At 41.7% G+C, this 23,907-nt stretch overlaps 1 protein-coding gene across 1 annotated transcript in view; it reads left to right on the top strand.

Moving 5' to 3' along the window:
- LOC108024857 (uncharacterized) overlaps positions 1–23,885 on the top strand; it is a 35,860-nt gene extending 11,975 nt beyond the window's left edge. The window contains exons 2-7 of the mRNA XM_017094999.3: positions 6,367–7,169; positions 15,644–15,858; positions 15,939–16,074; positions 16,542–16,675; positions 22,327–22,606; positions 23,150–23,885. Coding sequence (XP_016950488.1) covers positions 6,884–7,169; positions 15,644–15,858; positions 15,939–16,074; positions 16,542–16,675; positions 22,327–22,606; positions 23,150–23,307 — 1,209 coding nt within the window. The 5' untranslated portion in view covers positions 6,367–6,883 and the 3' untranslated portion in view covers positions 23,308–23,885. The remainder of the gene's footprint in view (positions 1–6,366; positions 7,170–15,643; positions 15,859–15,938; positions 16,075–16,541; positions 16,676–22,326; positions 22,607–23,149) is intronic.
- The last annotated feature ends 22 nt before the right edge of the window (positions 23,886–23,907 follow it).

Raw genomic sequence — 23,907 nt, 5'->3', positions numbered from 1 at the left:
TATTTGTTTAGTTTTTAAAATCACTTTCTTCCAGTGTATCCTGCTAGGCCTGTGACTCGGCTGGCAAGGTCGCCTAGCAGCGGCCAACTCACGCACTTGGCGGATAAACAGGATCCGCAGGATATGCGAGAGGCTGCCACATAAATTACACTTTAATTTTGGACCATTTTTGGCCACGGCTTATAAATCAGCCGAGTTTCGCTGAACGCGACGACGTCGACAGCTGGCTGGTCCTCCATCCTCCGCCGGATTGCGCTCCTCCGGGTGTGTGGGTACGGGTTCGCATCCTTGGTCCTTGGGCCTTGGCTCTTGCACCCCCTTTCCCGGCTGGAGGACCAGGCCACTCGCAATATTGAAATTTCAATTTAATTACATAGAACGAGGGCCCGACCTCAGGCCCATGTGCCCGCAAAATGAGCTGTCGTTGTGGGTCAAAAAGAGTCAGCGGCACCACTCGGCACCACCCAACCACCCAGAAAGAGCAGCCGACAAAACAGCAACAAAAACAGCAGGGGGGACCCTGTTAGATCTGCTCACTTGAACTGAACTGCTCGGCGGTTTGGCTTAATTTGTTGAGATAATTGTGCCGAAATTATATTATTATTAAATTCGCATCCGTTAGTCCGCCTCCTTTTTTTCCCCCTGCTTATTATGAAAATTGGATTTCAAGTGCTGTGTGTGTGTGTGTTTCGACCTCCTGCTCGTTACGTAATTGGATTTTGTGTGAGATTTGGCCAGAGAAAAAAGCAAGTAAAAGGAAAGGAAAAGGCCAAATGTTATTAGCTGGGGGTCAGGGTTCCGAGCTCTGGAATCAGTTCCTGAAATTTTGATGGTCCCCGCAGTTGGAAAAGGAACTTTTCCATTAGATCGTAGCCTGCAGACCCATTGCAATCCTATTTTGCGACTCAAGTTGCGACAAAAACCATAGAATAACTCAAAACTTGCGCGGCACTTCAGCTGTCTTTCTGTCTTTTTGTGCCCCATTTATAAATTTCGCACGCTCGGCGAAACGCGGATTTAATGCTAAGATGGGCGTGGCATCGGCAACAACAATGCACGTTCTTCTCTTGACTTTTGAGGGGGCGGGGCTTTTAATTAATTCGCGGGGCATCAAAAGTGGAAACAGAAGCCGCCAGCGCAAAGATTCAAAGTCAAGTTGCCAGCGAAATCAGCGGAAAAAAAGCAAAAGCCAGAGAGACGGAAAACAAAAATAAATGCGTATGAATTTACAAAATATGATTATGAATAAAGACCATTCATGCAAAAGGCTCAGTGGCAGACAGAACCGCAAATGTGGGAAAGTTGCCACATGAAGAGGGTTAAATTATGGGCGAGCTGTGGAACGGGCGGGCCGAGGGGTTAACCGCATGCCGATCATGGGGCGTGCAAAATCAATTTTAAAGCGTATTTAATAAAAGCGCATTTATGCGTTTTCTGCGGCAATTAAGTGCAGCCAACTGGCTGATGCTGCTCGCCCTCCACACTCGCATTGAAATTGCTGATTTTGCCCCTCCGTTTAACCCATTAAGGGCCGTTCAAGGAGCGAAGATATCCGACGAAAAATCATTGTAATGGGTCGACTTAAAGCTAAATGTGTAATGTGGCATTTAATAAGATAGAGGCATGATTACAATTTTAGCACAACTGTATTGAAATACATTAATCCCTACTTTATGTTCCAAGAACAAATGCAGATCCTTAATTTGGAAAGATAATTCATACTAAAATGTGAATTGTAGGCAGAAAAAAAAATTGTTTGGAAAATATTAAAATATTTTAAATGTATTTCTTAAAGGTAGATATATCAATATTTGTGGGTCGCTTTTTTACTTATAATTAAAATCTCTAAGAACTGAAAATACAAGTTAACCTCGTCTTATTTTTTTATATATTTTTTTGACAAGCCATCTGTTCAATTTAAACCAAGGGATATCAGTAGGTTAAGGGCACGTGCCCGTCGCTATATTCTTTTTTACCTTTCCTGTTCAATGGGTTAACTTTGCTGTCGCAGTAATTAAGCTGATGTGAAAATCTTCGACTTGGTGCGAACACAGCGGTCGGGTAATTAAGTGCCCCATCCGCCGGCGACAGGAAGAACCGCTGACTTAGTGCCGCCGCACCGCCGGTGACATCACCTCACCTTCACAGCTGCAGCATGGCCATAGATCCCAGGCACCACCCCCTGGATCAATGTCATCGACTGCAACGACAGATTTATGACAATCCGAGGGACTTTCGCCCATCTGGGTCTCATGCTCACCTGACAGCTGATGGCCCGTTGGAGGCCCGAAACTTTGAAATCAACATTTCAATTTGTTGGCGGCTGCCGCCCTGGCAATTTGGTGTGAAAAACTTGTAGCTATTTTTAAGTCATCAAGAGCAGCAGCAACAGCAGCCACAGCAGCAAGAGCAGGAACAGCAGCAGGAACAACCGGAGTTGCCGGCAACTTTTATTGCCCATGTGCTGGGCATGTCTTCGTGCCAATTGCGTCATGGCAGGCGAAATGTGTCAAGTGAGCGGTGACTGATGTGGCGAGTAAGAAGGAGTAGTGGTTCACTGAGAAAAATAGTGATACAATAGGTAAAACACTTCTAAGCTGTTGATAACCTAATGTTATAATGTTAAAGTTATATTGAGTTTTGTAAAACAGTAAACACATTTTCAAATACTTTCTGTGGGTTCATGCTTTAACATCTTTTTATATTTTTTTGAGTTAGAGATCTTTTGCTTCCTAAACAAAATTTAATTTCTTTTATTTTTAAGGAAAGAGAAGGGAAATAATAACATATAATATTCGATGTTAAATGCACATAAAGGGATTGGCTTAAAACTAGCTTCAAAAACAATTAACATAGGACAAGCGTGAAATAATTCTTATGAACTTGATTAATTTAAATCAAAATATATAAAACTTAATTCTAAAATATTTCATTATAGTAGATGTGCATTACATATTTAATTTAGGAGATAATCTAAGCAGATATAGGGGAGACATCATGAAAAACAGTGCCTTATTAATCCGAAAAGTCCTTGCCAAATATAGTCCGATTTATATCTCATAAAATTCAGGATTAGGCCTATTTTCTCTCAGTGCAGGGGCATAACCAACTACTTTTCCCCAATTTCCCCTTCGAGTCGCGTTGCATGCGAGAAGCGTGCATAAAAATGCTCCATTCAAGCACTGGAATTAAAAGTAACGAGAGCCGCGGTGGCAGGAGTGAGAATGTAAAATGTAAGATGCAAAGAAGCCCAGGAGCAGGCACTCCAAATGGCGTTGGCTTTATTCCGGCAATTGTCTGAGACAGTTAACCCCACATAGACGCAGGGGGTTATATACACACACGGGTACATAGCCGACTCTTGAGCCGCTGTCATTGTCAATGTCCCCAGACAAATGCGCCTGAGATGCCTGAAATGGCGTAACAAGCGAATGAGTTTGAGTGCCCAGCCCATTCCACACTACAGCCCAGCCCCAAGGCAGGCGGAAAATGTGGGTGGCGGCACAATAATTTTCCTGGAAAGTGGGTGGCTGGTCGGGCCGACTTTTCCCACGCAAATTCGCTGCACGCGCAATGCTAATCTGCTTTTAATTAAAACCAACTCGCAATGGCAATGGCGAAATGTCTAAGAGGCTTCCTCTGCCTTCAGTTAGCTAATTGTCTTTTGTCATTTGTCTTTTGGGCCAAAAAATATGCCAGCGCCAAGCGACGGGCCACAGTTACATATGTGGAAGCTCACTCGGCCCAAATGACATTTACAATACAAATGTTTTTTGGCCTGACAGTGACTGCTTTCGCTCGGGTCGCAGAGGTTAAACTCAATAATTGTATCAGAGCTAATTAAAATGAATAGAATTAAATGCGATGACAAAGGCAAGCCGCCAATTAAAGGAATAAACACGGAAACGTCCCTCTTCACTTATTCAATCCTTACACTTAATGTCTGCAGAATAATGTCCTATAGTAATTTATTTTATTAGTCTTTAGAAACGAATTTATAATCCATTTCTGATTAATAACAACATATATTTAATTTATGTTCCCGTAATAGAATCCATTACCGATTAAAAATTGATGATAGAAAGCTTAGGCCAGGCCAAATTGAAAAAGTGAAATTAAATACACTGACAACGGCAGAACATTAATTTATAAAATTATAAAGGCTGACCACAATTATTAAATAGATTTTCTGGCCATTTAATCGCTTGCTAAGAACAAATAACATAATTTTATTTCCCCGTCCCTTGTTTACCAAACATACATGCATTATGATAAATGGCAAAATATTAGGTAAAATCAATCAAAAAGTTAAGAATGGACAGGCCGAAAAAGCCAAACGCAGCACAAGCATATAAAATATGTCAAACACAATTAATTATAAAATTCATAAAACAAAGCCACAGGCATAAAAACAACAATGGAGGCCATAAAAGCGTCAGAGGGGGAAAAATGCATGAAAAATGCGACAGACAAAATTATCATTCATAATAATTTGTACAAACAAACAGGGACAGCCGAGGGAAAGTGGGGAAAGCAAGGAAAATAAGGGAAAAGGGAAATGTTTGCAACAGTAGCCTAGGTAAACAAAGGAACTGGGGGATTGCGATGGGGCAATAGAATGTTTCACGCCGAGGCAACAATTACAAAAAATGATGTTTTATTTAAAATACCAGACAGCAAACACGGGGGGAAGTGGGCTTTCCAAGGGGGGCCAGGGGCAGCAGACAGGGAATAAAAATAACAATGCAACAGCAGTGATAATGTTGCCGGCAACACATGTTTACAGCAGCAGTCAGAACCGCAGATACAACAACAACGGCTGGCGGCAGCCTCGAAATCCTCCCTTCCCATCCCCCGTAAAAAAGATTTCCGACGCCTGTGCACACATTTTAATCAATAAACAAACGTGAAAATATGACAAACAAATTAATAAAATGCAGCAAACGCCGGGCCAGACAATGACAAAATATTATAAATGAATCGGAGGGCCCTTCGTGATAGTGGAAGGGACGGGAGGCGGGGGAAAATGCCGGGGAAAATTCGAGGGGACAGGTCTATATATAGCGAAAGAGCCGCAGCATCCATCCCTTTTCCACTCGTCCGTCTACTAATTGTGACAATTCGGTCTCACACAAAATGGCATAATAAATGTTGAGCAGAGGAAATGATGTGTGAAGTGCAGGCCTTTATCCCCCTTAACCCACAACTCCACTTAACCCACTACTTCCCTTTCCCCCGCCCCCGCGCCGCGCAATCGATGACCAAGCGGAAGTGATTTTTGGTTTCAGCGCACGATTTTCCATCAGCTGGAAATGCATGGAACAATGCTGATGCCGCCCCAGCAATTAGCCAAACTTTGCATACACTGAGGGAAAAACGGTGTTGGCTAACTTATAAAATACTGAAAATATTTATTTGTCCATCAAGTTTTATTTATTTTAAACAGTAAATTGCGTTTTAGTTTTTTAAATAGATACACTTTCACATTTGAAATATAAATAACAACTAAAGAAAACATAGAATATATTTGACACAATTTTTTTGTGTAATTAAGAAAAGAGTATATTGAAAATAAAAAAAAAAAAATAATAAAAAACACAATATTCGTACACACAATCTTTAAAGTTTACCAAGAAACATTTATTTCTATAATTTGATTCCCTATTTCTTAAAAATTCCAAGTAGTTTTGACAATTTACTAGGAACAAATATATTAGTTAACCAATTTTAAAAATGTGACTTAAGCATATTAAGCCTCATCTCTTAATCAACCTCCTACTTTAGGAATAGAAAGTAATAGATACATTTTGGGGACATATTTCTCTGTGTGCGACCAGCACCAAAGGCTCGTCTTTGTTTAGGAAGCAATTGCTGAACAATGCCAAAACAGGAAGAGCAGAACGCTTTTTTGTAGGGCTCCACTCGTATTTTGAAGGACTGGCGGCAAATGTGCGGTTTCCTGCAATGAAGCGCATAATTGAGCACTGGGGGAAAGTCGTAAATAATGCAAAACCCGATTGCTGCTGGGCGATGAAATAACCAAATCCAAATTGGATGCCTTCGAGTGGACGGCCTGCTAATTAGTCCCCGGGTCGCATTTTTGTGCCCCCGAGCGATTTGAGAAAGGTCACTGGGCATGGGCATGGGCTCGGGCCATGGGCCATGGGCCATGGGCCATGGATACTTCCTATCTCGGGTCCCTGAACGCATAAATCAATCCCGAAAACGGTCGCGGCACGTGACGATCGCCGGAATTTTTATTTGGAACTTTGTACGCTTTACGAGACAGCAATAAAATTAATATTTCAGCCTGTGTCAACAACTAATTGAGGCGTTCTCTGCCTTCATTTTTTCACTATATTGCAGGGGCTGCATATGAAGTAATTAGAGGCCGCACTAAAATCGCCCATAAACGTCAAACGACAAACAATTTCGCGGAAGAGGAACAACTGCAAGACATTGCCTTCGACGTTTTCCAGGCAACATGTTGTCGGCGGACGCCAGCAGCAGCAGCAACAGCAGCCGCGACGGCAGCAACATCAACTGACAGCAGCAACACCAACAGACAGCAGCAACATTCGAGCGTTCAGTCGCAATTCTGACGATTGCGTGACGCGTACGCATCGCGGCAGTGAACGAGATACAATATCTCACAGATAGAAAAACGAAACTATGACGAGGATAAAGTTTTTGGTGCAAAGTATAAATTGAATATACAAACAAAATACGTAACTAAGTGCGTGCCAACTCTGAGAAATATTTAAAAATAAATAAGAAAACAAACAAACTTAAGGAATAAAATTAATTAGCATAATTTAGCAAGGCTTGGCCGAGGCAAGCAGACATTCGTTTCGCACTTAATTAGTGTCTAAAAGCGTTGACAATGTGGCAGACACTATCAACTCTTAGCACATCACTCAGAGCAACACAAACAGCAGCAGCACCAGCAACAGCAGCAACGGCAACTTGCAACTGCAGTTGCAACTTGGAAAACGCGGAAATGCAAAGTCACATGTTGCCATCAGCAGAGATCGCGACAACAGCAGTGCGTAGGTGTTGCTGTCGCACAAAAATCACCCGCAGCAACAGCAGCAGCACCAGCAGCAACAACAGTTGCAGCTACAGCGGCAACATCCTGCAATGGCTATTGCTACTGTGCCTTCTCTGTGGTAAGTAAGCTTCTGTGGAAGCCGCCAAATGAGCCATGGTCGAGTGCAGTAAGTGACTTTTAACAAAACGCGCTTAAATGTCTCTGATTTAGTGCGCCACGCCCCCGGGGGCACAACTGGTAGGAAAAAACCGGGGGATAAAGTGGGGAAGACAAACCGCCAAACCAAAGTGATATAGAGATGTGCTGGATGAAAAAACTGCTGCAGTTTTAGCCCCTGAATAAGATATACAGGGGGAGAGTTGGCAAAAAAAAATAAATAAAAACGCTCAACACAAATCAAGATGAATTTCCGTGCATTTTTGTGCAGATTTTTGTACAGCTTTGGCCAAAAAAAAGAAACACAGCAGAGACAAACACACATGGGCAGTCAAAAAAAAAGGGAGTCGGAAACCGACACACAACGCTTGGTTTTGGGTTCTTTTTTATTCGCTACAACTGCCACAGCAGCAAAAAATGGCTAAACAGCAAAGAAAAACATTTGAAAATAGCGCCAAGAAATGGAAGAAGATTAAATGGCCACCCAGGGGCGGGGGAGGGGGATTGCTGGGCGGTACGTCAGCGCAATATAAATTGACTCGTGTTTTTCATTTAAACGTTTTCGCCCCCGTCCCATTCGCTTTTTGCTGCCTTCAATAATTCGACTGCAGCAGCTGCAGTTGCTGCCACTTAAACCTGAAATTAACTTTGGCCCAGGAAAGTATGCAGCGACGAGAACACGGCGAAGCGGGCTACGTGAGCCGGCCATACACGTATGTGCCGCACTGTACAGTCTGCACTTGTGGCTCCCCGGGTTTTTCCTTCGCTTTTTTTCCCCGTGGCCAGCTTTTCCCTCCATTCCCTGCCGGTATGGCTTGATTATTTCGTTTGGAATTGATGCTGCCATCAATTATAGAAAACCACAAAGAGGAGCAAGACAGCAGGATGGGAAAAATGAATCCGGTTAGCAAGGCACCAGACTCAGATGCGACTACACTGGGCGAAAATTATGCAAATTTCTGAGGGAAAACCAGGACTTTGGGTTCTTATTAAAACCATCTAGGATACACCAGAAAGGATTGATCTTGAACATAATAATAATTTGCTTTATAATGTTACGGAAAAGCCACCTAAAATCCTGTGATTAATGTTCATATTTAATTACTTTTAATTTAAGATTTTTGATAAATCATCACCATTAGTTACTCAAACTCTTCTCTTGACTAAGTATATTTTCGGATCTAATTACCAATTCCCTATAAATAGCATTTTCCCCCCGAAACTCCCAGTGTGGACCAAGAGTAATGGACAGTTGGCGTGCAATTGAGTTTCCATTGCCGCTGGCTGATTGGTTGGTCGGATGGCTTTAAAGCCATAGCTTTGTAATCGATGGCTCCGCAAAAGCGCTGGCCAATGCTAAAATAAACCGAAATCAATTTGGTTAAGCCCCCGACGAGGAAGCCGACCGACCCCCCGACCGACCGCCCACTTAACTAATCAGGATAAATAAATATTTATAATTAATTTAAAATATAAACAGCCGAGCGTCCGGAGAGCGCAATTAATTTGGGCTAGTTGGGGGGCCAGGAGGCGGGAAAGCGGGCGGAGTGAAAGCGGAAAACTTTCATTTTGATAACAAGGCAAACAAGCAAAGTGCTCATCGCCCAAGATTCGGGCATATGAATAAATGACTGAATGCATGAATAAGCAATCAACAATAATGGCCCCGAGATGCGAATCGGTCCTGTCGAAAGGGGGCTGGGAATTGTGAAGGTGAGTGGTTTGGAGACGGGGATTTTATGAAAATATATGCACAGGTGAGGGGGCGAGGCTTTAAGGCGGCCCACGTCCCAGTGGCCATGGCCAAATGCCGGGAGGTGCGAATGGGATGCCCAGCTAATGAGCCCAGTCATCAGGTGTCGGGCGAATGGTTGGGGCCGTGGAAATAGGATACTGGGGGATGGCTGATGGGTGGTTCAAGGTGGTTGAAGGTACTCCCCTGTGGGTGGTGGAAGGCGAAAGAAAAAGGAAAGTGCGTGAGCCTGCGCGTGCTTAATGAACTGCAATCAATGGCCGGTGCCAGTCGATAAGAAACCTGAAAGGCGTTCAGTAGTGCGTGCAACATGGTGATGACCGCAAATGCACACACTCAGAAAAATAGAAACTACAGAAAAAAGTCGATATAAAGTTCAACAAACATAATACGAACTTGAGCGCTGCCATTTCGATCCTTTCTAACCAGGGAAGTTATATTGTATCTTACAGATTCAACAGGAAAAACTTCTAAGCTAGACTTTAAAAATAAGATCTGTAGTACTTTTTTGGCGTTTTTAAAACAATTTTGTTATCCGATTTTGCTTAATACCTTTTTTTTGAGAGCATTTAATTGATAAACTTTTAGAAGTGCTTATTTTTGGATAATATATTTTAAAAAGAATGGAAGTAAAGTTTTTGAACCATTAAATAAATATATTATGGATTGCTTAAGAACAAGCTTTAAAGGGGAAGTCCCCTTCATAAATGTTTTCTTTAATCATATGATTTAAAGTATCTAAAATGTAATAATGCCGCTTTGGCTGAGTGCTTATCAGACCAATCGATAGCCAGTGATTTACAAAGTCCCCCGTCCAATCGCATTAATTACGCACATTTGGTGGAAATTTATTTAAGCCAAAACACCGAAAGGGGCAGACACGTGGGCTGCAGAGAGGAAAAGCCGGCACAGGGCTTACCCCTGCCGTGAATCGGTTTTGGGCGTGAAATTGCTTTCAACATTTAATTACAAAAGGTTCGTGCGGTGGTTTATTTCTGGCCCATCACCGCACTTTTGTGCCAACCGATTTGCCACCACTATTCGCTGCAATTTGTTATCAGAACCCAAACACGCACCTCACCTGCGGATCGGGGATTGCGGATTCGCTGTCTTTGTTTACCTGGCCGTGTGTGTGTCTGATGTTGGGATAAATTAAAGGGCTTAGCCCAAGAGGAAGCTGCACGTGTGTGTGCGTGTATCTGTGTGCCAGGCAATTAGCCACAAAATCAATTTTACACAGAAGAGCCGAAGTAATCAACGCCTCGAGCCAGAAACAAAGCGAATCATTCCAATCGGTTAGAACCATTATCGATTGAGGCCTCTCGAAGGTGCTTCTATTAAATTAAACTACACAAGTGTGAACAAAATAATAAACCACAACAAGAGGCGAAACAACTATAATGCTCCGAGTGTATTGTCAGCAATAATGGTAGCAGCATGGAGCCTTTTCTCGGGCTTTGTGCGCCAACTGTGTGGTATAAAATATAATTGAATTGATATGATATGAGGCATTCAAACAGGCCCGCACAACAATGGCCACCCACATGGCAGACATTCATTTTTATGTTTATTGGCAGCATGCAAATGCGGAGCTCAAAAGTCGGAGATGAGAGCCCTATCTGTGTGTATATGGCTGAAGAAGATGTGAAGTCGCATCCGATAGCACATGTCCTGCGACAAGCTTATTGATGACTGCTGGCCAAGTGCAGAAATTCTTTCATACGAAAAGAAACACAGAAAAATTATTTGTAGCCCTGCGGGTAAAAAACGAACAGCAAAAAACTGTCTGGCAGAAATTTATCATAATTAATATTGTCAAGAAATGCCATATGATCCTTACATGTCAGCAGACACCAATCACTCAAATTTATGTCTTTAATCTAAGGATTTATTTAATATGCTGCTCGAATTCCTTTAAACGAAAACTATGGCAAATAAAAGTGAACTTCTGGCCAGACTCTGCACAATATGATTCATAATTAATCACAATCTAAGCATTTCAAAGCCCCTCATTGCCCCCAAAAACAGTATATAGTCCATCTCTGCTCGAAAACATAATTCGTCATGACGAGCTTGAGTGCATTAAAATCCCCTAAAAACATTCTGACTGTAGGAATTAGCAATAAATGTTGGCCAAAAATGTTAGTTGAATGGCAAGTTTTGCCAACGCATAAAAACTATAAAAACTTTTCAACATTTCAATTCATAATTCAACACATAATTATATCATGCCGGCTTTGTCTATCTGCGCTCGCACACTCGCCACCCGTCTCTTTCTCCTGCCCCTAGCGCCGTCTCTCTCGCTCCGTTTCTGTGGACCGTGGACGAGCGAAATATGTCAGAAACTTTTCAAAACTGTAACAGCGCCAATTTGTCTACAAAAACGTTGACCGTAGACCACTCACAGTCCCCTAAAACATTTGCCCACCCACTTCAAATGTAATTTCAACGCCAATTTGGCTGTGTAAAATTTATGCAAATATTTCCCTGCTCTCTCATTATGCTAAATAATTGCTAGCATTTTTTTTCGCATTGCGAAAGCTATACGCCATAGCTGGTACTTTTTAGTAATTCGTACGGCTGAAATATTGCCTAAATTATCACGAAATGCCGCAGAGTATATACGCGTACATAAAATATATACAAATTTTTGCCCAGAGGCGTAAATGTATCTGTAGCTGTATCCGTATCTGTTTGATCCTGTTTGGTTGTGTGTGCAACCACGCAATTTATATTTTTGTTAATTTTGTTCATTTTTGGCCACGCGTAATTACATGAAGAATTCATGCGTAAAATTTTGTTATTGTGTTTGGCGTCGTAAATTGTTTAACTTTAAAACATTTATTGGATGTTGGCCGTATCATCCGAAAAACCAATTTTCACTGCCGAAAGGGAAGCTTGGGGAGTTTTGGGAGGTTGTTTTTGGGGGGTGTACAAAGCAATTGACAGCGCAGCTAAGAAAACAGAACTTGAAAACTAACATTAAATATTTAGAGCAAAAAGAGGAGCCATGACGGGCTTATAATATTCTCAGAAAAAATATACTTCGAAGTTTTATTCTCATCCAGAAAGAAAACTGCTGGAAAAATGCTTGAAAAGCGGGTTGAGCAGCAGACAATAAGTTAAATTAGTTTTGGTTGTTCTCCAACGTCTTATCGCTATCTTGTTCTTAGCGTCTGCCTGTCTTCAGGACAATAAAAATATCACCCATAAATTATCACAAGTGAGTTCATCACATGGCTTGCACATTCCCGCATTTCCCATTTTCCATTTTCCACCGGTTTTCATTCACTTCGAGTGCCCCCAATTCGCATGTCTGCGAAAAGTTCGTCTGGCTTTAGTTTACCAACAGCTGGTTCCGTCCCCGGCTCGGCAGTTTCCCCGACTTCCCTGAACCGGGGGCCAAAGGACCCCTTCTAAATTCCACCCCCTCGCTTTTACCACGCTCATTTGTAACTAAATCTGGGCGAGTGCCGTGGCAAAAGTTTATGAGTGTGCGGGTTTTTCTACATATGCCAGGGGCGTAGTCATGAAAATGCCAAGGGGAGCAGTCTATAGTCAGGATTTAGATGGGATATCTTAAATAGGATGCAGTCCTATAATCTACGATTAGTATAATTTCTATATCCCAAATTACACCATACAATATTTTTCAATCTCAAAGTCCACAACTTCTTAAAGATTCATTAAAATCTTCGTGCAGAAAAATTTATATATCCCAAAATATATGATACAATATATTTCAGCCACGAAATTTCATAAGCTTCTTTAATGATGTATTAATAAAATTATGTATTCTTAAAATATTTGTTAAAAATAATTTCTCTATCCCAAATAATATGATATATTATCTTTCGACCACAAAGTTCCTTAACCTCTCCTTCAATATACATTACTACAATGATGTAATCTTAGAACCCTCGTTTTAAATTATTTCTTTATCCCAATGATATGATACATAATTTTTTTAACAAAGTTCCTTAACCTCTTATTCGCCGATAAAGGACAATGGAATGGGGAATGGCCCCCCTCATAACGACACCCCTGGCACGCAGACATGCACGGCTTGCGTAAATATGCGAGTGTTTGTGCAACTGCATATTGTCATAATGGTGAATGCATGATATATTGAATTTTGCAGTCAATAAACGTTTTATGATCACAGCTGCACATATTTCACAATTTTCCTCTCGTTTTTTCGCCTCTTTTGTCGTGGAAAAGTTGCATAAAACTTGATGGGTGGCCGGAGTGGTGCGGTAACAAGAGGAGGATAAGCCCGTTGAGGGCAATCGAAAAATTTAAGGTCATTATGGGCAACATGCCGCGTCCTCTGGCTTCAAATCGGGCTAAGCTGCTGCCGGCTGACTGGGCCCAAGTTGAAACAGATCCCCGGCAATCCATCGAAGGGCCATAAAGTTCTTGCAGTTGCCAGACAAAATCACTGCTGACAAGAATTCATCATCAATGCCTGAGCCCCAGTACTTTTTTTCCCATCGGCATTTGCCGTATATCCCACATCCATGTGATGCTCGGCAGGATCGGGGGCAGGAGTGGCAGCCGGAGCCACTTCAACTGCAGGGGGCTGACGTACAGCTAAGCCCGGCCTAATTTCCAAAGGCAAATGGCCGCAGGCTCAAACTGCAGAGGATGGAGTGCGAAAAAAAATAGTAGGCATTAAATGAAACGAAGACAACACAACACAGGAAGCTGTCGATGAAAATGAAGATGAAACAGCAGGAGCACTGTAGCAAAAGCAACAAGCTTGAGTCGAGCGGATATTGAGCCACGCCCAGGGGCAGCAAAGGGGGCGTTTGGGGAGGGCAGTGCGAAAAAATATCACCCAAACTAGAAACACAAATCTTGATTTATGTTGCATTTCTTGCGATGAATCAGGATTATTAGAAACATGGTTTAGGTAATCTGACTAGCTCAAAACTTTTTTCACAACATTTTATTTAATGGTTTTATTCTGATGATTTAGTAGTGAAATTCAATTTTATAGCATGACAATGTTATCTACCATAACTCATTGATTTTTAGAACATACTTCGGATAATCTATGAATTTCTATGAATTATTTTTATTTTTACCAAATTCCATTTCATACTTTTGGTTATATTATTTATTACTGAAATTCAATTTTATAAGAAAACAAATACCAACTTATTTCATTTATATTTCAATCGAAAATCCATATTAACTTTTAAGTCCTCCATCTGATCTTATCCCTTGTTCCTTCCTTTGTGGCTTGCCTTTCTCTCAGTGTAAGGCCATTGATTATGCTGCGTTGCTATCACGATTTCTATTTGAAACAAAGCACAGGCGGAAAAATGGCAGTGCGAGGGCAGGGCGGCCAGGAGCCGGAGCAAAAAAATGGCTGCAAAGAGGTTTACAACTTCTCGTAAGGCGGCTTAAACGATTTGCGAGTTTATGGAAAGCCAAACACACTCTCAACGCAAGCACACACGTCGAAGTCATATGGATGTGTCTGTCGGTGTGTCTGTCTGAGCGTGTGTGGGTGCCGAGGATAGGCGGCGGGGTCGGAGGTCAGGGGGCTGGGCATATTGTAAAACAAATGGAAAATTGCTTTTTGATGTAGTCAGTCAACTTTGCCTTGCCGGCTGCCTGCTGCCATCATCGACAACGATGACGATGATGGGAATGGAGATGGAAAATGGAAAATGGGAAAACGGGAGTGGAAAACAAGCAAGCGATGAAGATCAGTGCTGAAAGCATGGGCAGCTATTTGTAGATTGGGCACTGCTAGGAAGGTTTCATGGATCAGGATGCTTTTGTTAATTCCTAGTTACTATTTATTAATGTAAATTGTAAACAAATAAATGGCCTAAAAAGGTGAGAAATGATAACTTATGAGGGATGAGACATTGCAATTTAAGATTCTACTTAAAGAATAAAAATCCAACATGAGCTACTTAATCAAAATTTTAAACGATTTCAAGACAAAGCTTCAAAGGGTGTTAGGAAAGGGTATTCCCAGACTTAAGTTCAGAAAATCTAAGTAGATCTAGGTTGGTTTCCTGTGTTATTAGATCACTATGAATGGCTTTGTTTGTGCGAGCCAATATTTAACTATAAACACAATATGAACTTGCCAACACTGATGGAGAAGGGCTCGTTGTTTGGCCCGGCTGGCAAGTTTTAAGGCTTTAAGCGCCCAAGAGTATGCTGCACTTCCAGCGGCTGCAATTCTTAATCCCATGGGGCTTATGGGCGAGAGCCAAGAAAAGGACCACGATGATGATGGAGATGACGGCGAGGACGATGGCGCAGCCACTGTCGCCAGATTCAATATTGCTCACGCTCCTGAACGGCTATGCAAATGCGTGTGTGTTGAGCCAGTGCAGAAGGCTTTTAAAATAACAAAGGGGGCCCAGCAAATCTCCCTTAAAATTGAACCATACAGAGGGAACCCTTTATTATGCACTCACAAAATTGCAGGTCAAAGAAAAAAATTATTTATAAAGTAAAATCATCACTCCCATCTTCAAATCTTAAGAGAACTCTTAATATAAACCAAGATTGTAGGGTAGTTTAAACTCACTTTGGTCGAACCAAGCAAACCTGAGATATTTCAACAAAAGCATACTGCTTTTCTCGCTGTGCACTTAATCCCAACTGTTATGACACCGCATCCACTAGAATGAATTTCGCCTCCTTTCCAGATTTCGGCCAGGCGGCGCTGCGTGATGTGAACCTGCTGGTGGAGCCTCCGGCGGTTCGGAGGGGTCAATCGGTGGCCCTGCGGTGCGATTACCAGCTGGAAGAGGCTCCTCTGTATTCCATTAAGTTCTACCGCGGCCAGATGGAGTTCTACCGCTACACACCGGGCGAGTATCCCCACACCAAGGTCTTTCAGTTCCCCGGCATCCGAGTGGACGTAAGTTGCTGGCCTTACCGGCGTTTTGGCTCATTGTTTGACGGAATATGGGTGGGCTGTTTTTCGAATATTCCCCGCAGGAGAACGGCTCGAATGCCACCATGGTGCTCATCCGCAACGTTAGCTTCAGCCTGTCCGGACAATTCAGCTGCGAGGTTACGGCGGATGCACCGCTCTATTCCACCGCCACCGCCTACGCCCATATGCAGGTTGTGGGTGAGTATCCGCCTTCCCGGGCATCCGCATCCGAGTATCTGGGCATCTGAGTATCTGACGGCAACTCAGGGGCATCTGACAATGACAAACAGATCCTGTCTCATTAGTCGCAGGCAAAGGCGTGACTGGAAAGTGCGGCGAACAATGGTCCAAAGATGCGCCCTTGTCGCTCCACTGCCAGCAATTAAGAACCCAACCAGGACCTGAGTAAACACTTGTGCAGTTGGGGGAATAGGGATTTAAAGGCATCCATCCTTAGCTTTTGATTGAAAATATTTAAAATTAGAAAGATAATGTGTAGATGTTTAATAAAAATATTTGACATATATTCAAACTTCAAACCATTAAAACTATAATTTTTGTCTTATTAAAACGATAAATTCAGAGTTCACTTAGGTCAAGGTATAGGTTTTTAGAGCTGTTAAACTACCCCTTGTTTATCTCATATTTTTTATATATATTTTCAGAATTTCCGGAAAAGCGTCCCAGTCTTTTTACAGAACACACGCGTTATGAGCCCGGCGATGTTTTGCGGGCCAACTGCAGCACTCTGGGCTCGCGTCCTCGAGCTGACCTTCGTTTTACCATCAACAATATACCCGTAAGTAATATTATTATAAAGCATATCAGCATATCACAGACATAAATGCGCATAAAATACGATTACGTGTCAAGATCCCAGGGATATGATCTCTGTAAATTCGCAGGACCTCGGGGGCAAAACGCTTTACAATCGGCAATTAAAATGTCTTACATCATGCCGCGCATTGATTGTTAATTAATGTCTGGCAGCGCCAAGATGTTTTGAGCCAAGAGCGTGGGGGATTTGCCTAATTAAACAGCTTTGACTTGCCTAACGGCATCGTAAATCCTTTATAATGGCAACCACCACTCCTTTTTGGGAACATGTGTGGCTTTCGTTTAATCCACTGCGACGTGCCTCGCAAAATTTGTTCTTTATTTATGAATATTGTGTAATTTAATCAGAGCGAGGCGACTGAATTACAGGGGCTCTCATCTTACCTACTTAATTAAAAATTTTCAAGTCGAAACCCAACCAAGAAACCGCAGGGCGAAGTATATCCTTTGGGGCAAAATGAAGTCAATAAGGCAAAAAAAGGGTTGTGTGCCAAGGTTTTGATTTGATTCTGCGATTTCCCTTTTTTGTCATTTATCATAATGTCGAGAATGTGAAGGAGGGGCTCAGCTAACAAGTCATCTACATATAGATACAAACAGCTTGGGTCAAAATGGTAGAACCAAAAAGATGGAATGACTATATGTAAAGGAGAGTACCTCATTCAGATGACAACCACATTTAGTTTGTTTGTTAAATAAAATCGATAAAAAATAAAAAAATGATTTAAGACTGCTATTAATTATCTGTGAACTGTTTATAAGAAAGTATCTTAAAACAGCAGGCTGCTATCTTTTTTAGAGCTACTGTTCATATGCATATGCCCCAATAAGAGGCTTCAACATCATTAGTCATTCGGAGGCGCTTCCTTTCCGGCATCAATTCTGCGAGTGCCGCTAATCAGTTGCATAAATCAACAAAGAAATGCTTCCGGCAATCGGTTTAAAGCAATGCCAGATCCCAATTCTTTGACCTAAGCCCGAAATCCTTTTTTGTTTCCTTTTTCGCCCGAAAATGTTAATAATCATAGCCGAGACATAAAATAAATTACGTTCAACTTGTGGTAAAAACGAAATTGCCGGACGGGCCAGTGGACAAAATGGCCAAAGGACAAAGGACAATGGACAGCGGACAACGGTTTTTAAATGAATTTACGAGATGAACAAATTTTCAGTTGACACGCCCGCTGAACGAATTCAACTTTTCTACGATTTCCCAGGGTGCGGGCATGGGGCCACGACCAACCGAAAAAAGAAAGAACCGAGAAGAAAACTTATTAAACGCTTCATAAATTTTTATATTATGTCTACCCACATCATCAGACATAACGTGTCCTCCTCCGCCCGTCTGCTTTGTTTCTCTGGCTTCTACTTTCAGTGTGTGCGTGTGGGTTATCCTGTCGTTTTATATCTGTCGGCGGTAGTCTACTTTTCGGGGCTCTCGCCCACACATGCTACCAGAAACAGGACTCACATGCAGGCCGTTTAACATTTTATCTAGACTTCTTCGCAGCCAACTAATGACAAGAGCCGAGACAAAAGTACGCCGCTGCGTTTGAGGATTGCGAATAGTGGGGTCTCGTCTCCCCGTCTGTCACATAAAATTTTATGTCTACACAGGGGGAAAATATCAAAGGATTTGGAACAAGATTTTTTGTTGCCAAAAATATTTTAAGAGGGTTTGGGTATGGTAAATAAAACACTTAACACTTACAACATATATATTGTATGGTAATCTGAAAGATACATTTCCCTTTAACCTCCAAGTCTCTACATTAAGTCGCTAGTAGCTTTAGCTAATATCTAAAGTGCCTTAAAATACATAAATTCAATGCTTATCTGAAAGATACATTTCTTAACCTAAAAATATTTACAATAGTTTGAACTTACGTCTAAGGTGCCTAAAAATATATACTTTTACATGGGTATCTGAAAGATACATTTTCCTGTAACATAAATATTTTCTATCAATAAGCTGCCACAATTTTTTCCCTCTGCACACCGTGTTTATGTTGCCTGCGCAAACAACTAGGGGTTAGCAAAAAGATGGCAAATCCATTTCACTGGCAATGGCCGTGCAATTTAGTTTCATATGCCCGGGCGGTAGATGCCTTTTTGATATTGAATTATGATCTGAGCGCCGGAGCTGTTCTCGCTCTTTAAATTAGATAGAAGGCCAGGGATAATACTCTGTCACACAAAACAATGCCATAAATAATTCCGAGCTGAAAGCATTGACCCAGCACGTGTTGAGTTCGAGATTAAAGCTCTGCTCCGAGATAGATACTCCATATATATACAATCCACATGTGGATGACCGACTGCGCTGGAGGGGAGAAAAAACTTTAACGACTCACATAATTTGTTAAAAAGTTTCTGTCATATTAATGGAAAAGTAGCTCCAAATGTGTTGGTCTTTATTTTTTCTAGCTGCCACCCGTGTTTTTCTTTTATGTGGGTGATTCGGGGGAATTAGTTGAGATTAGGGCCAACGTCTGGCCATTAGTCGTGCGGATTTGGGCGGCCATCGATTTTTGATAAATTATTTATTGAGCACAGAAAACTAAGGACATAATTAAAGCTCGGCTTACCCATGATTAATGGATGCCCCTCTCGCGGTGAAATCGATAGAAGCGAGTCCGAAAATGAGGGAAAATTAAAGGCAGAAATACTTAGGTGAAAACAACACAATATATAAAATGCAATTTGGCACTGTTAATACTGAGAATGGCATGTATTAATTTTCCACACAATTTGCATAATCCCATCTAGGCAGAAATTATCAAGGCGATATTAATTGCCAGGCCATCAAAATGGAGAGTTGGCCAGCTAGAGGAGCAGGCCAAAACAAACTTTCTTGTTTGAAAACAATTTGCTGGGACGAAAGTGTTTAGGCCAGCAAATGCCAAATGCTCATTTAATTGCCCAGGGGCTGAAGGTCGAGGGTTCAGGATTGGGTTCGGGCTCGGGTACTCGATGCCATAAAGGTAAATCACAAGAAATATGAGGGTATTTTCACTTTCGGGTCGCTGCCTCAGCCACATGCTTAATTAAAGCGCTTGGCTTCTTAAGAGTGTCTCGTAAATTACGCGGCATTAAATCGGCCGAGCGAGATAGCACATGGCGAAACGAAAGAGACGGCGATAGCAGGGGGGCAAGGAAGAGAAAGAGACGGGAAGTGCGGCAGGGCAAACTGAAAATGACTTTTTATGTCGCTGCGTCTGGGCTTTTCCGCTGCCAGCATAAAAATAAAAATAAAATTCAAATAAAATAAAAAGGATAAGCCAAAAAACGCACAAAACCCAAAACAAAATGGGGGAGTGTGTGCTTGGGTGAGATGCTCGGTTCGTAAAAAGGGTTAAAAGAGCGACCAGCAACAAAAAGCCAGCGAGCGCTCGGCAATAAAGCGCTTTTGCTTTTAATGTTGTGGGTGAGTGGTGGGGAAATGAAGGGGAAGAGATCCTTGAGGGGCCCTGTACAGGGAGAAATAGGTTTTACAACTAAGAAAAAATATTCTTTAGTTTTGTTTTAAAATCTGTAAAATACTTACCTTCAATTGATATACAAGTTAAGGTATTTTGCAACCATGATGTTGAAGAAAAATATAAAAAATATAAAAATGAGATATATTTTAAAATAAATTTTGTAAAAATACAAGAAGACAGTAATTTTTTTTGGTAGCGACTCTTTATCACATTTTTTGGCCAGTGCAGCCCCTTAGCTGACCCAAATTCCCGCAAACCCGTAATATCTTACACCTTTTTTGTCTTGAAGGGGGCCAAAATACATGCATAAGTAAATGGCGCTCAAATGAGTTTGTAAGTGGAAATGAAATGCATATTTATTGTATTTAAATTGCCAGCGAGTTTTCCGGCGCATCTTTTTCCCCGGTTAAGCCCAGGTTGTCATGTGAACTTTGCCGCTGCAGCGTGGCGGGACGAAGGGTGAGGGGGCGGATGTGGGGATGAATCAGCAACAGGACATGCAGCAGAGCGGAAATGGCAGCACGAGCGTTTTCAAAATGGCGCCTGCATTTCCCGCCATCTTTTTCTCGCACTGCAACAATGGACGATGCGCCATTTGCGACTAAAAGCATTGCACGGCAGTTTAGAGTTTTCTTTTCGCGCCAAAAGGAAATTGTGTGAGCGAAGCAAAAAAGGAGAACTCAGGCAAATGAAGCGGAAAGCTCGCACAGGAGTGTCGCATATGCATGGCAAAAGTATACATTAAATATATACACACATCAGCAGTCAGGCTTAGGCGCTGCTGTTGGTGTCATGGCGGAAATGAAATTTTCAGCGCTCCTCAAAAGGCATCAAATAAACAGTTTTGCACGGCAAAAAAACAGCCTTCGCATGGACAGACACTCGAACAAAATGCCGGACACTTTGGAGAGGGAAAAGCGAGCCAACCAGGCGGATGAGTGAATAAGTGTCTCTTGATGTTTCTGTTGTTACCATAGTTGTGTGTAACATTGAAAACTCGTTTTTAAATGGCAATGGCCAGCAACAAGAACAACAACATAGCCAACAACTCGCCACAAACAACAACAAAAATATGACATGCCCATGTCCGTTCGTTTCGTTCGCTTTCAGTGTCCGTTTCCTTGCCTCGCAGCTCTCACTGCATTTCCATGGCCAGGCCGAAAAGCACAGTACTCAGAAGCACTGGGAAAATTTTGCCCAAGTATTTTTAAATGTATGGAGTATTTTTTTCGACGTATACAATAAATTTATAAATCAAAAACCTTTTTCACAAATAAAAAGCGGCATTTCAGTCAAATTTATCCAAATTATTTTTGGTAATATTAACCCTTGAAAAATGTTTCAATTATTTTAAATTTATTTGCAAAGTCCTACGCATTTTTCCTCAGTGAACTGGTCAAAGGATTGGTAACTGGCAAGCAGCCATGGCCGCAAGTGCAACATGCTCGTATTAACCCCACTCGCACACTCCATACACAGACAGAAAAGGGGGCGAGTCGGAGAAGCAGACAGTCGACAAATTGCCATTCATATGCAGTTGCACAAAACTCAATGCGAAACTCTAGTACTTTTTCTCCTTTTTCCCCCTTGGCTGCTGTTATTTCTCCTTTCTGCCTGCATGCTGGAACATTATTTTCTGACTTGTGTAAAAGGGAGTAGCTGCAGAAGGGTCAAGGGGTAAAAGGACGAAAAGGCTGAGGGTGAGGGCGTCGGAAACGGAAGAGAAAATCAGTTGCAACTGCAATTGCAGCTGGAAGCACGCCATGAATAATTTAAAGCATATTTTAGTTCATGTAGCGGCGGCTTTCGTTTAGTATTCAAAATGACAGAAACCCCAACAATGTTGTGGTTAAAGCAGAGGATTGATTTGATTGCTCACTCTAAGAGGGATTTGCTATCCAAACAGAGGCTTTCAGATCTGAAATGGGTTTGGAAGTCCTCTTGAGGGATGATTTTTATTATATTTCATTCACATATATCTGTGAGTCCAAACCGCAAAACACTAATGAATGCCACTTTTTTTTTTATTATATTTTTTATATATATATCTGTTAAGCCAAACCACAAAACTCTAAGTGGATGCAATATTTTTTGCATGCCCATTAATATTTATTTTTCTATCTTACCCCAGGTCGGCACGGAGGAAACGCAGTACATTCGATCGGTCGACAACCTGATTGCATCCCGGCTCAGTCTGAAGCTGCAGCTGCAGGCGATTCACTTTGTGGCCGGCCTCAGTGGCCATGGAAATGGGAATGGTAATGGCAATGGAAATGGCAACGCATTGCACCAGGGAGGCGGTGGCGGTGGGGGACTCGTCCTGCGATGTACGGCGCAAATTGGCGATCTCTATCAGGAGTACAAGGAAATCGAGCTGGGCACACCGCAAAAGGATCCGGTGCCGGCAAGAGGTAAGCCACAAAAGCATAACTGCCAAAGGCCGATGGACACTGAAAGGAAAAAGTAGGCAGTTAGGACTACTGATAACCATAGTTACTTATGATTTTATTAGGATAAAAATTTTTAAAAAAAGTGTTTCACATTATAAATTAAAAAATATTCCTGAATATTTAAACTTGGTTAGAAAATGTTGTTAATAATTCTGTTTATATGAATTAACTGGCTGATATATAAAATATTTTATTTATGTATGGAATATTGGTTTGCCCACATATTATTATGGATCATTCTTAATATTTACAATTATTTAATTAACTGAATAATATTTAAAAAGTAATTGTTTCAAAAATATTGATAGCACGTTAATTAGTTTCAATGAATCAAGCTATAATCAGTGGGATATATAAACTTCTTTAGAGGAAGATACCTCAAATATTTAGAGTCTTAGGCAATTTTTTTTATTGAGTTTTTTTATTTGTAAGCTTGATTTTATATTAATATTTTTGAACTCCCATTATTTCCCTCTGTAAACTTGCATCTGATTGCCTTTGCAGTGACGCTGTCGTCGGGAACCGGACTCCGTGGCTTCTTGGAGACCTATTTCGCAACATCTTCGGCCCACAGCGACTGGCGGGGGTCGACGGGGGCGGTGGGCATGGGCGTGGCCATCTGCCTGGCCACCATGTTAACCCAACTAATTACTGGAAGCTAAATCGGGGGTCAGTCGGCTGGAATACGTGGACTTCGGTGGACTGGGAGGGACTTGGCGAGCGTGTGTAGGGCTTATCGAACTGCGATGGAAATTAGGGGGCTCTCGGCCGTAAACTGCATTATTTATCTATATCGAATTCAATTTAAATTACACACACGCACACACACAGAGGCAGATGAGATGTCCATGGGATTCCCCGGTTAAGCTCACACATCCACACGTAAACCCTATGTAACTGTAAATATTTGCTTTAATGATGTGAACGGATACACTTAAATGAACTCGCACTCACACCCACGCGCTCACACACACACACACAGACACGCGACTAATTGTTAATTAATGGATTATTTAATGATGCATAAAATATTGGATAAAATATTAATGTTTCATTTGCATTTAGCTTCAACCCAAGCGAATATCAACTTAATGTTTAAGTGGAGTAAAAAGTGTGAATCGTTGAAACGATTGAAAAAAGAACACATAAAATTGTAAACAACTGATATGCCAATGTCAAGACAAAACCAAAAAAAAAAAAAAACAACATTCAACCAGAATAAACAAGCAGTAATAATCAACTTTGTGTGGCTTTTTATTCCT

Source organism: Drosophila biarmipes, chromosome 3R, assembly GCF_025231255.1.
Source record: "Drosophila biarmipes strain raj3 chromosome 3R, RU_DBia_V1.1, whole genome shotgun sequence".
NCBI lineage: Eukaryota > Metazoa > Arthropoda > Insecta > Diptera > Drosophilidae > Drosophila > Drosophila biarmipes.
Note: the sequence above shows the minus strand (reverse complement) of the source record. Positions and strands in the feature narration are given on the sequence as shown.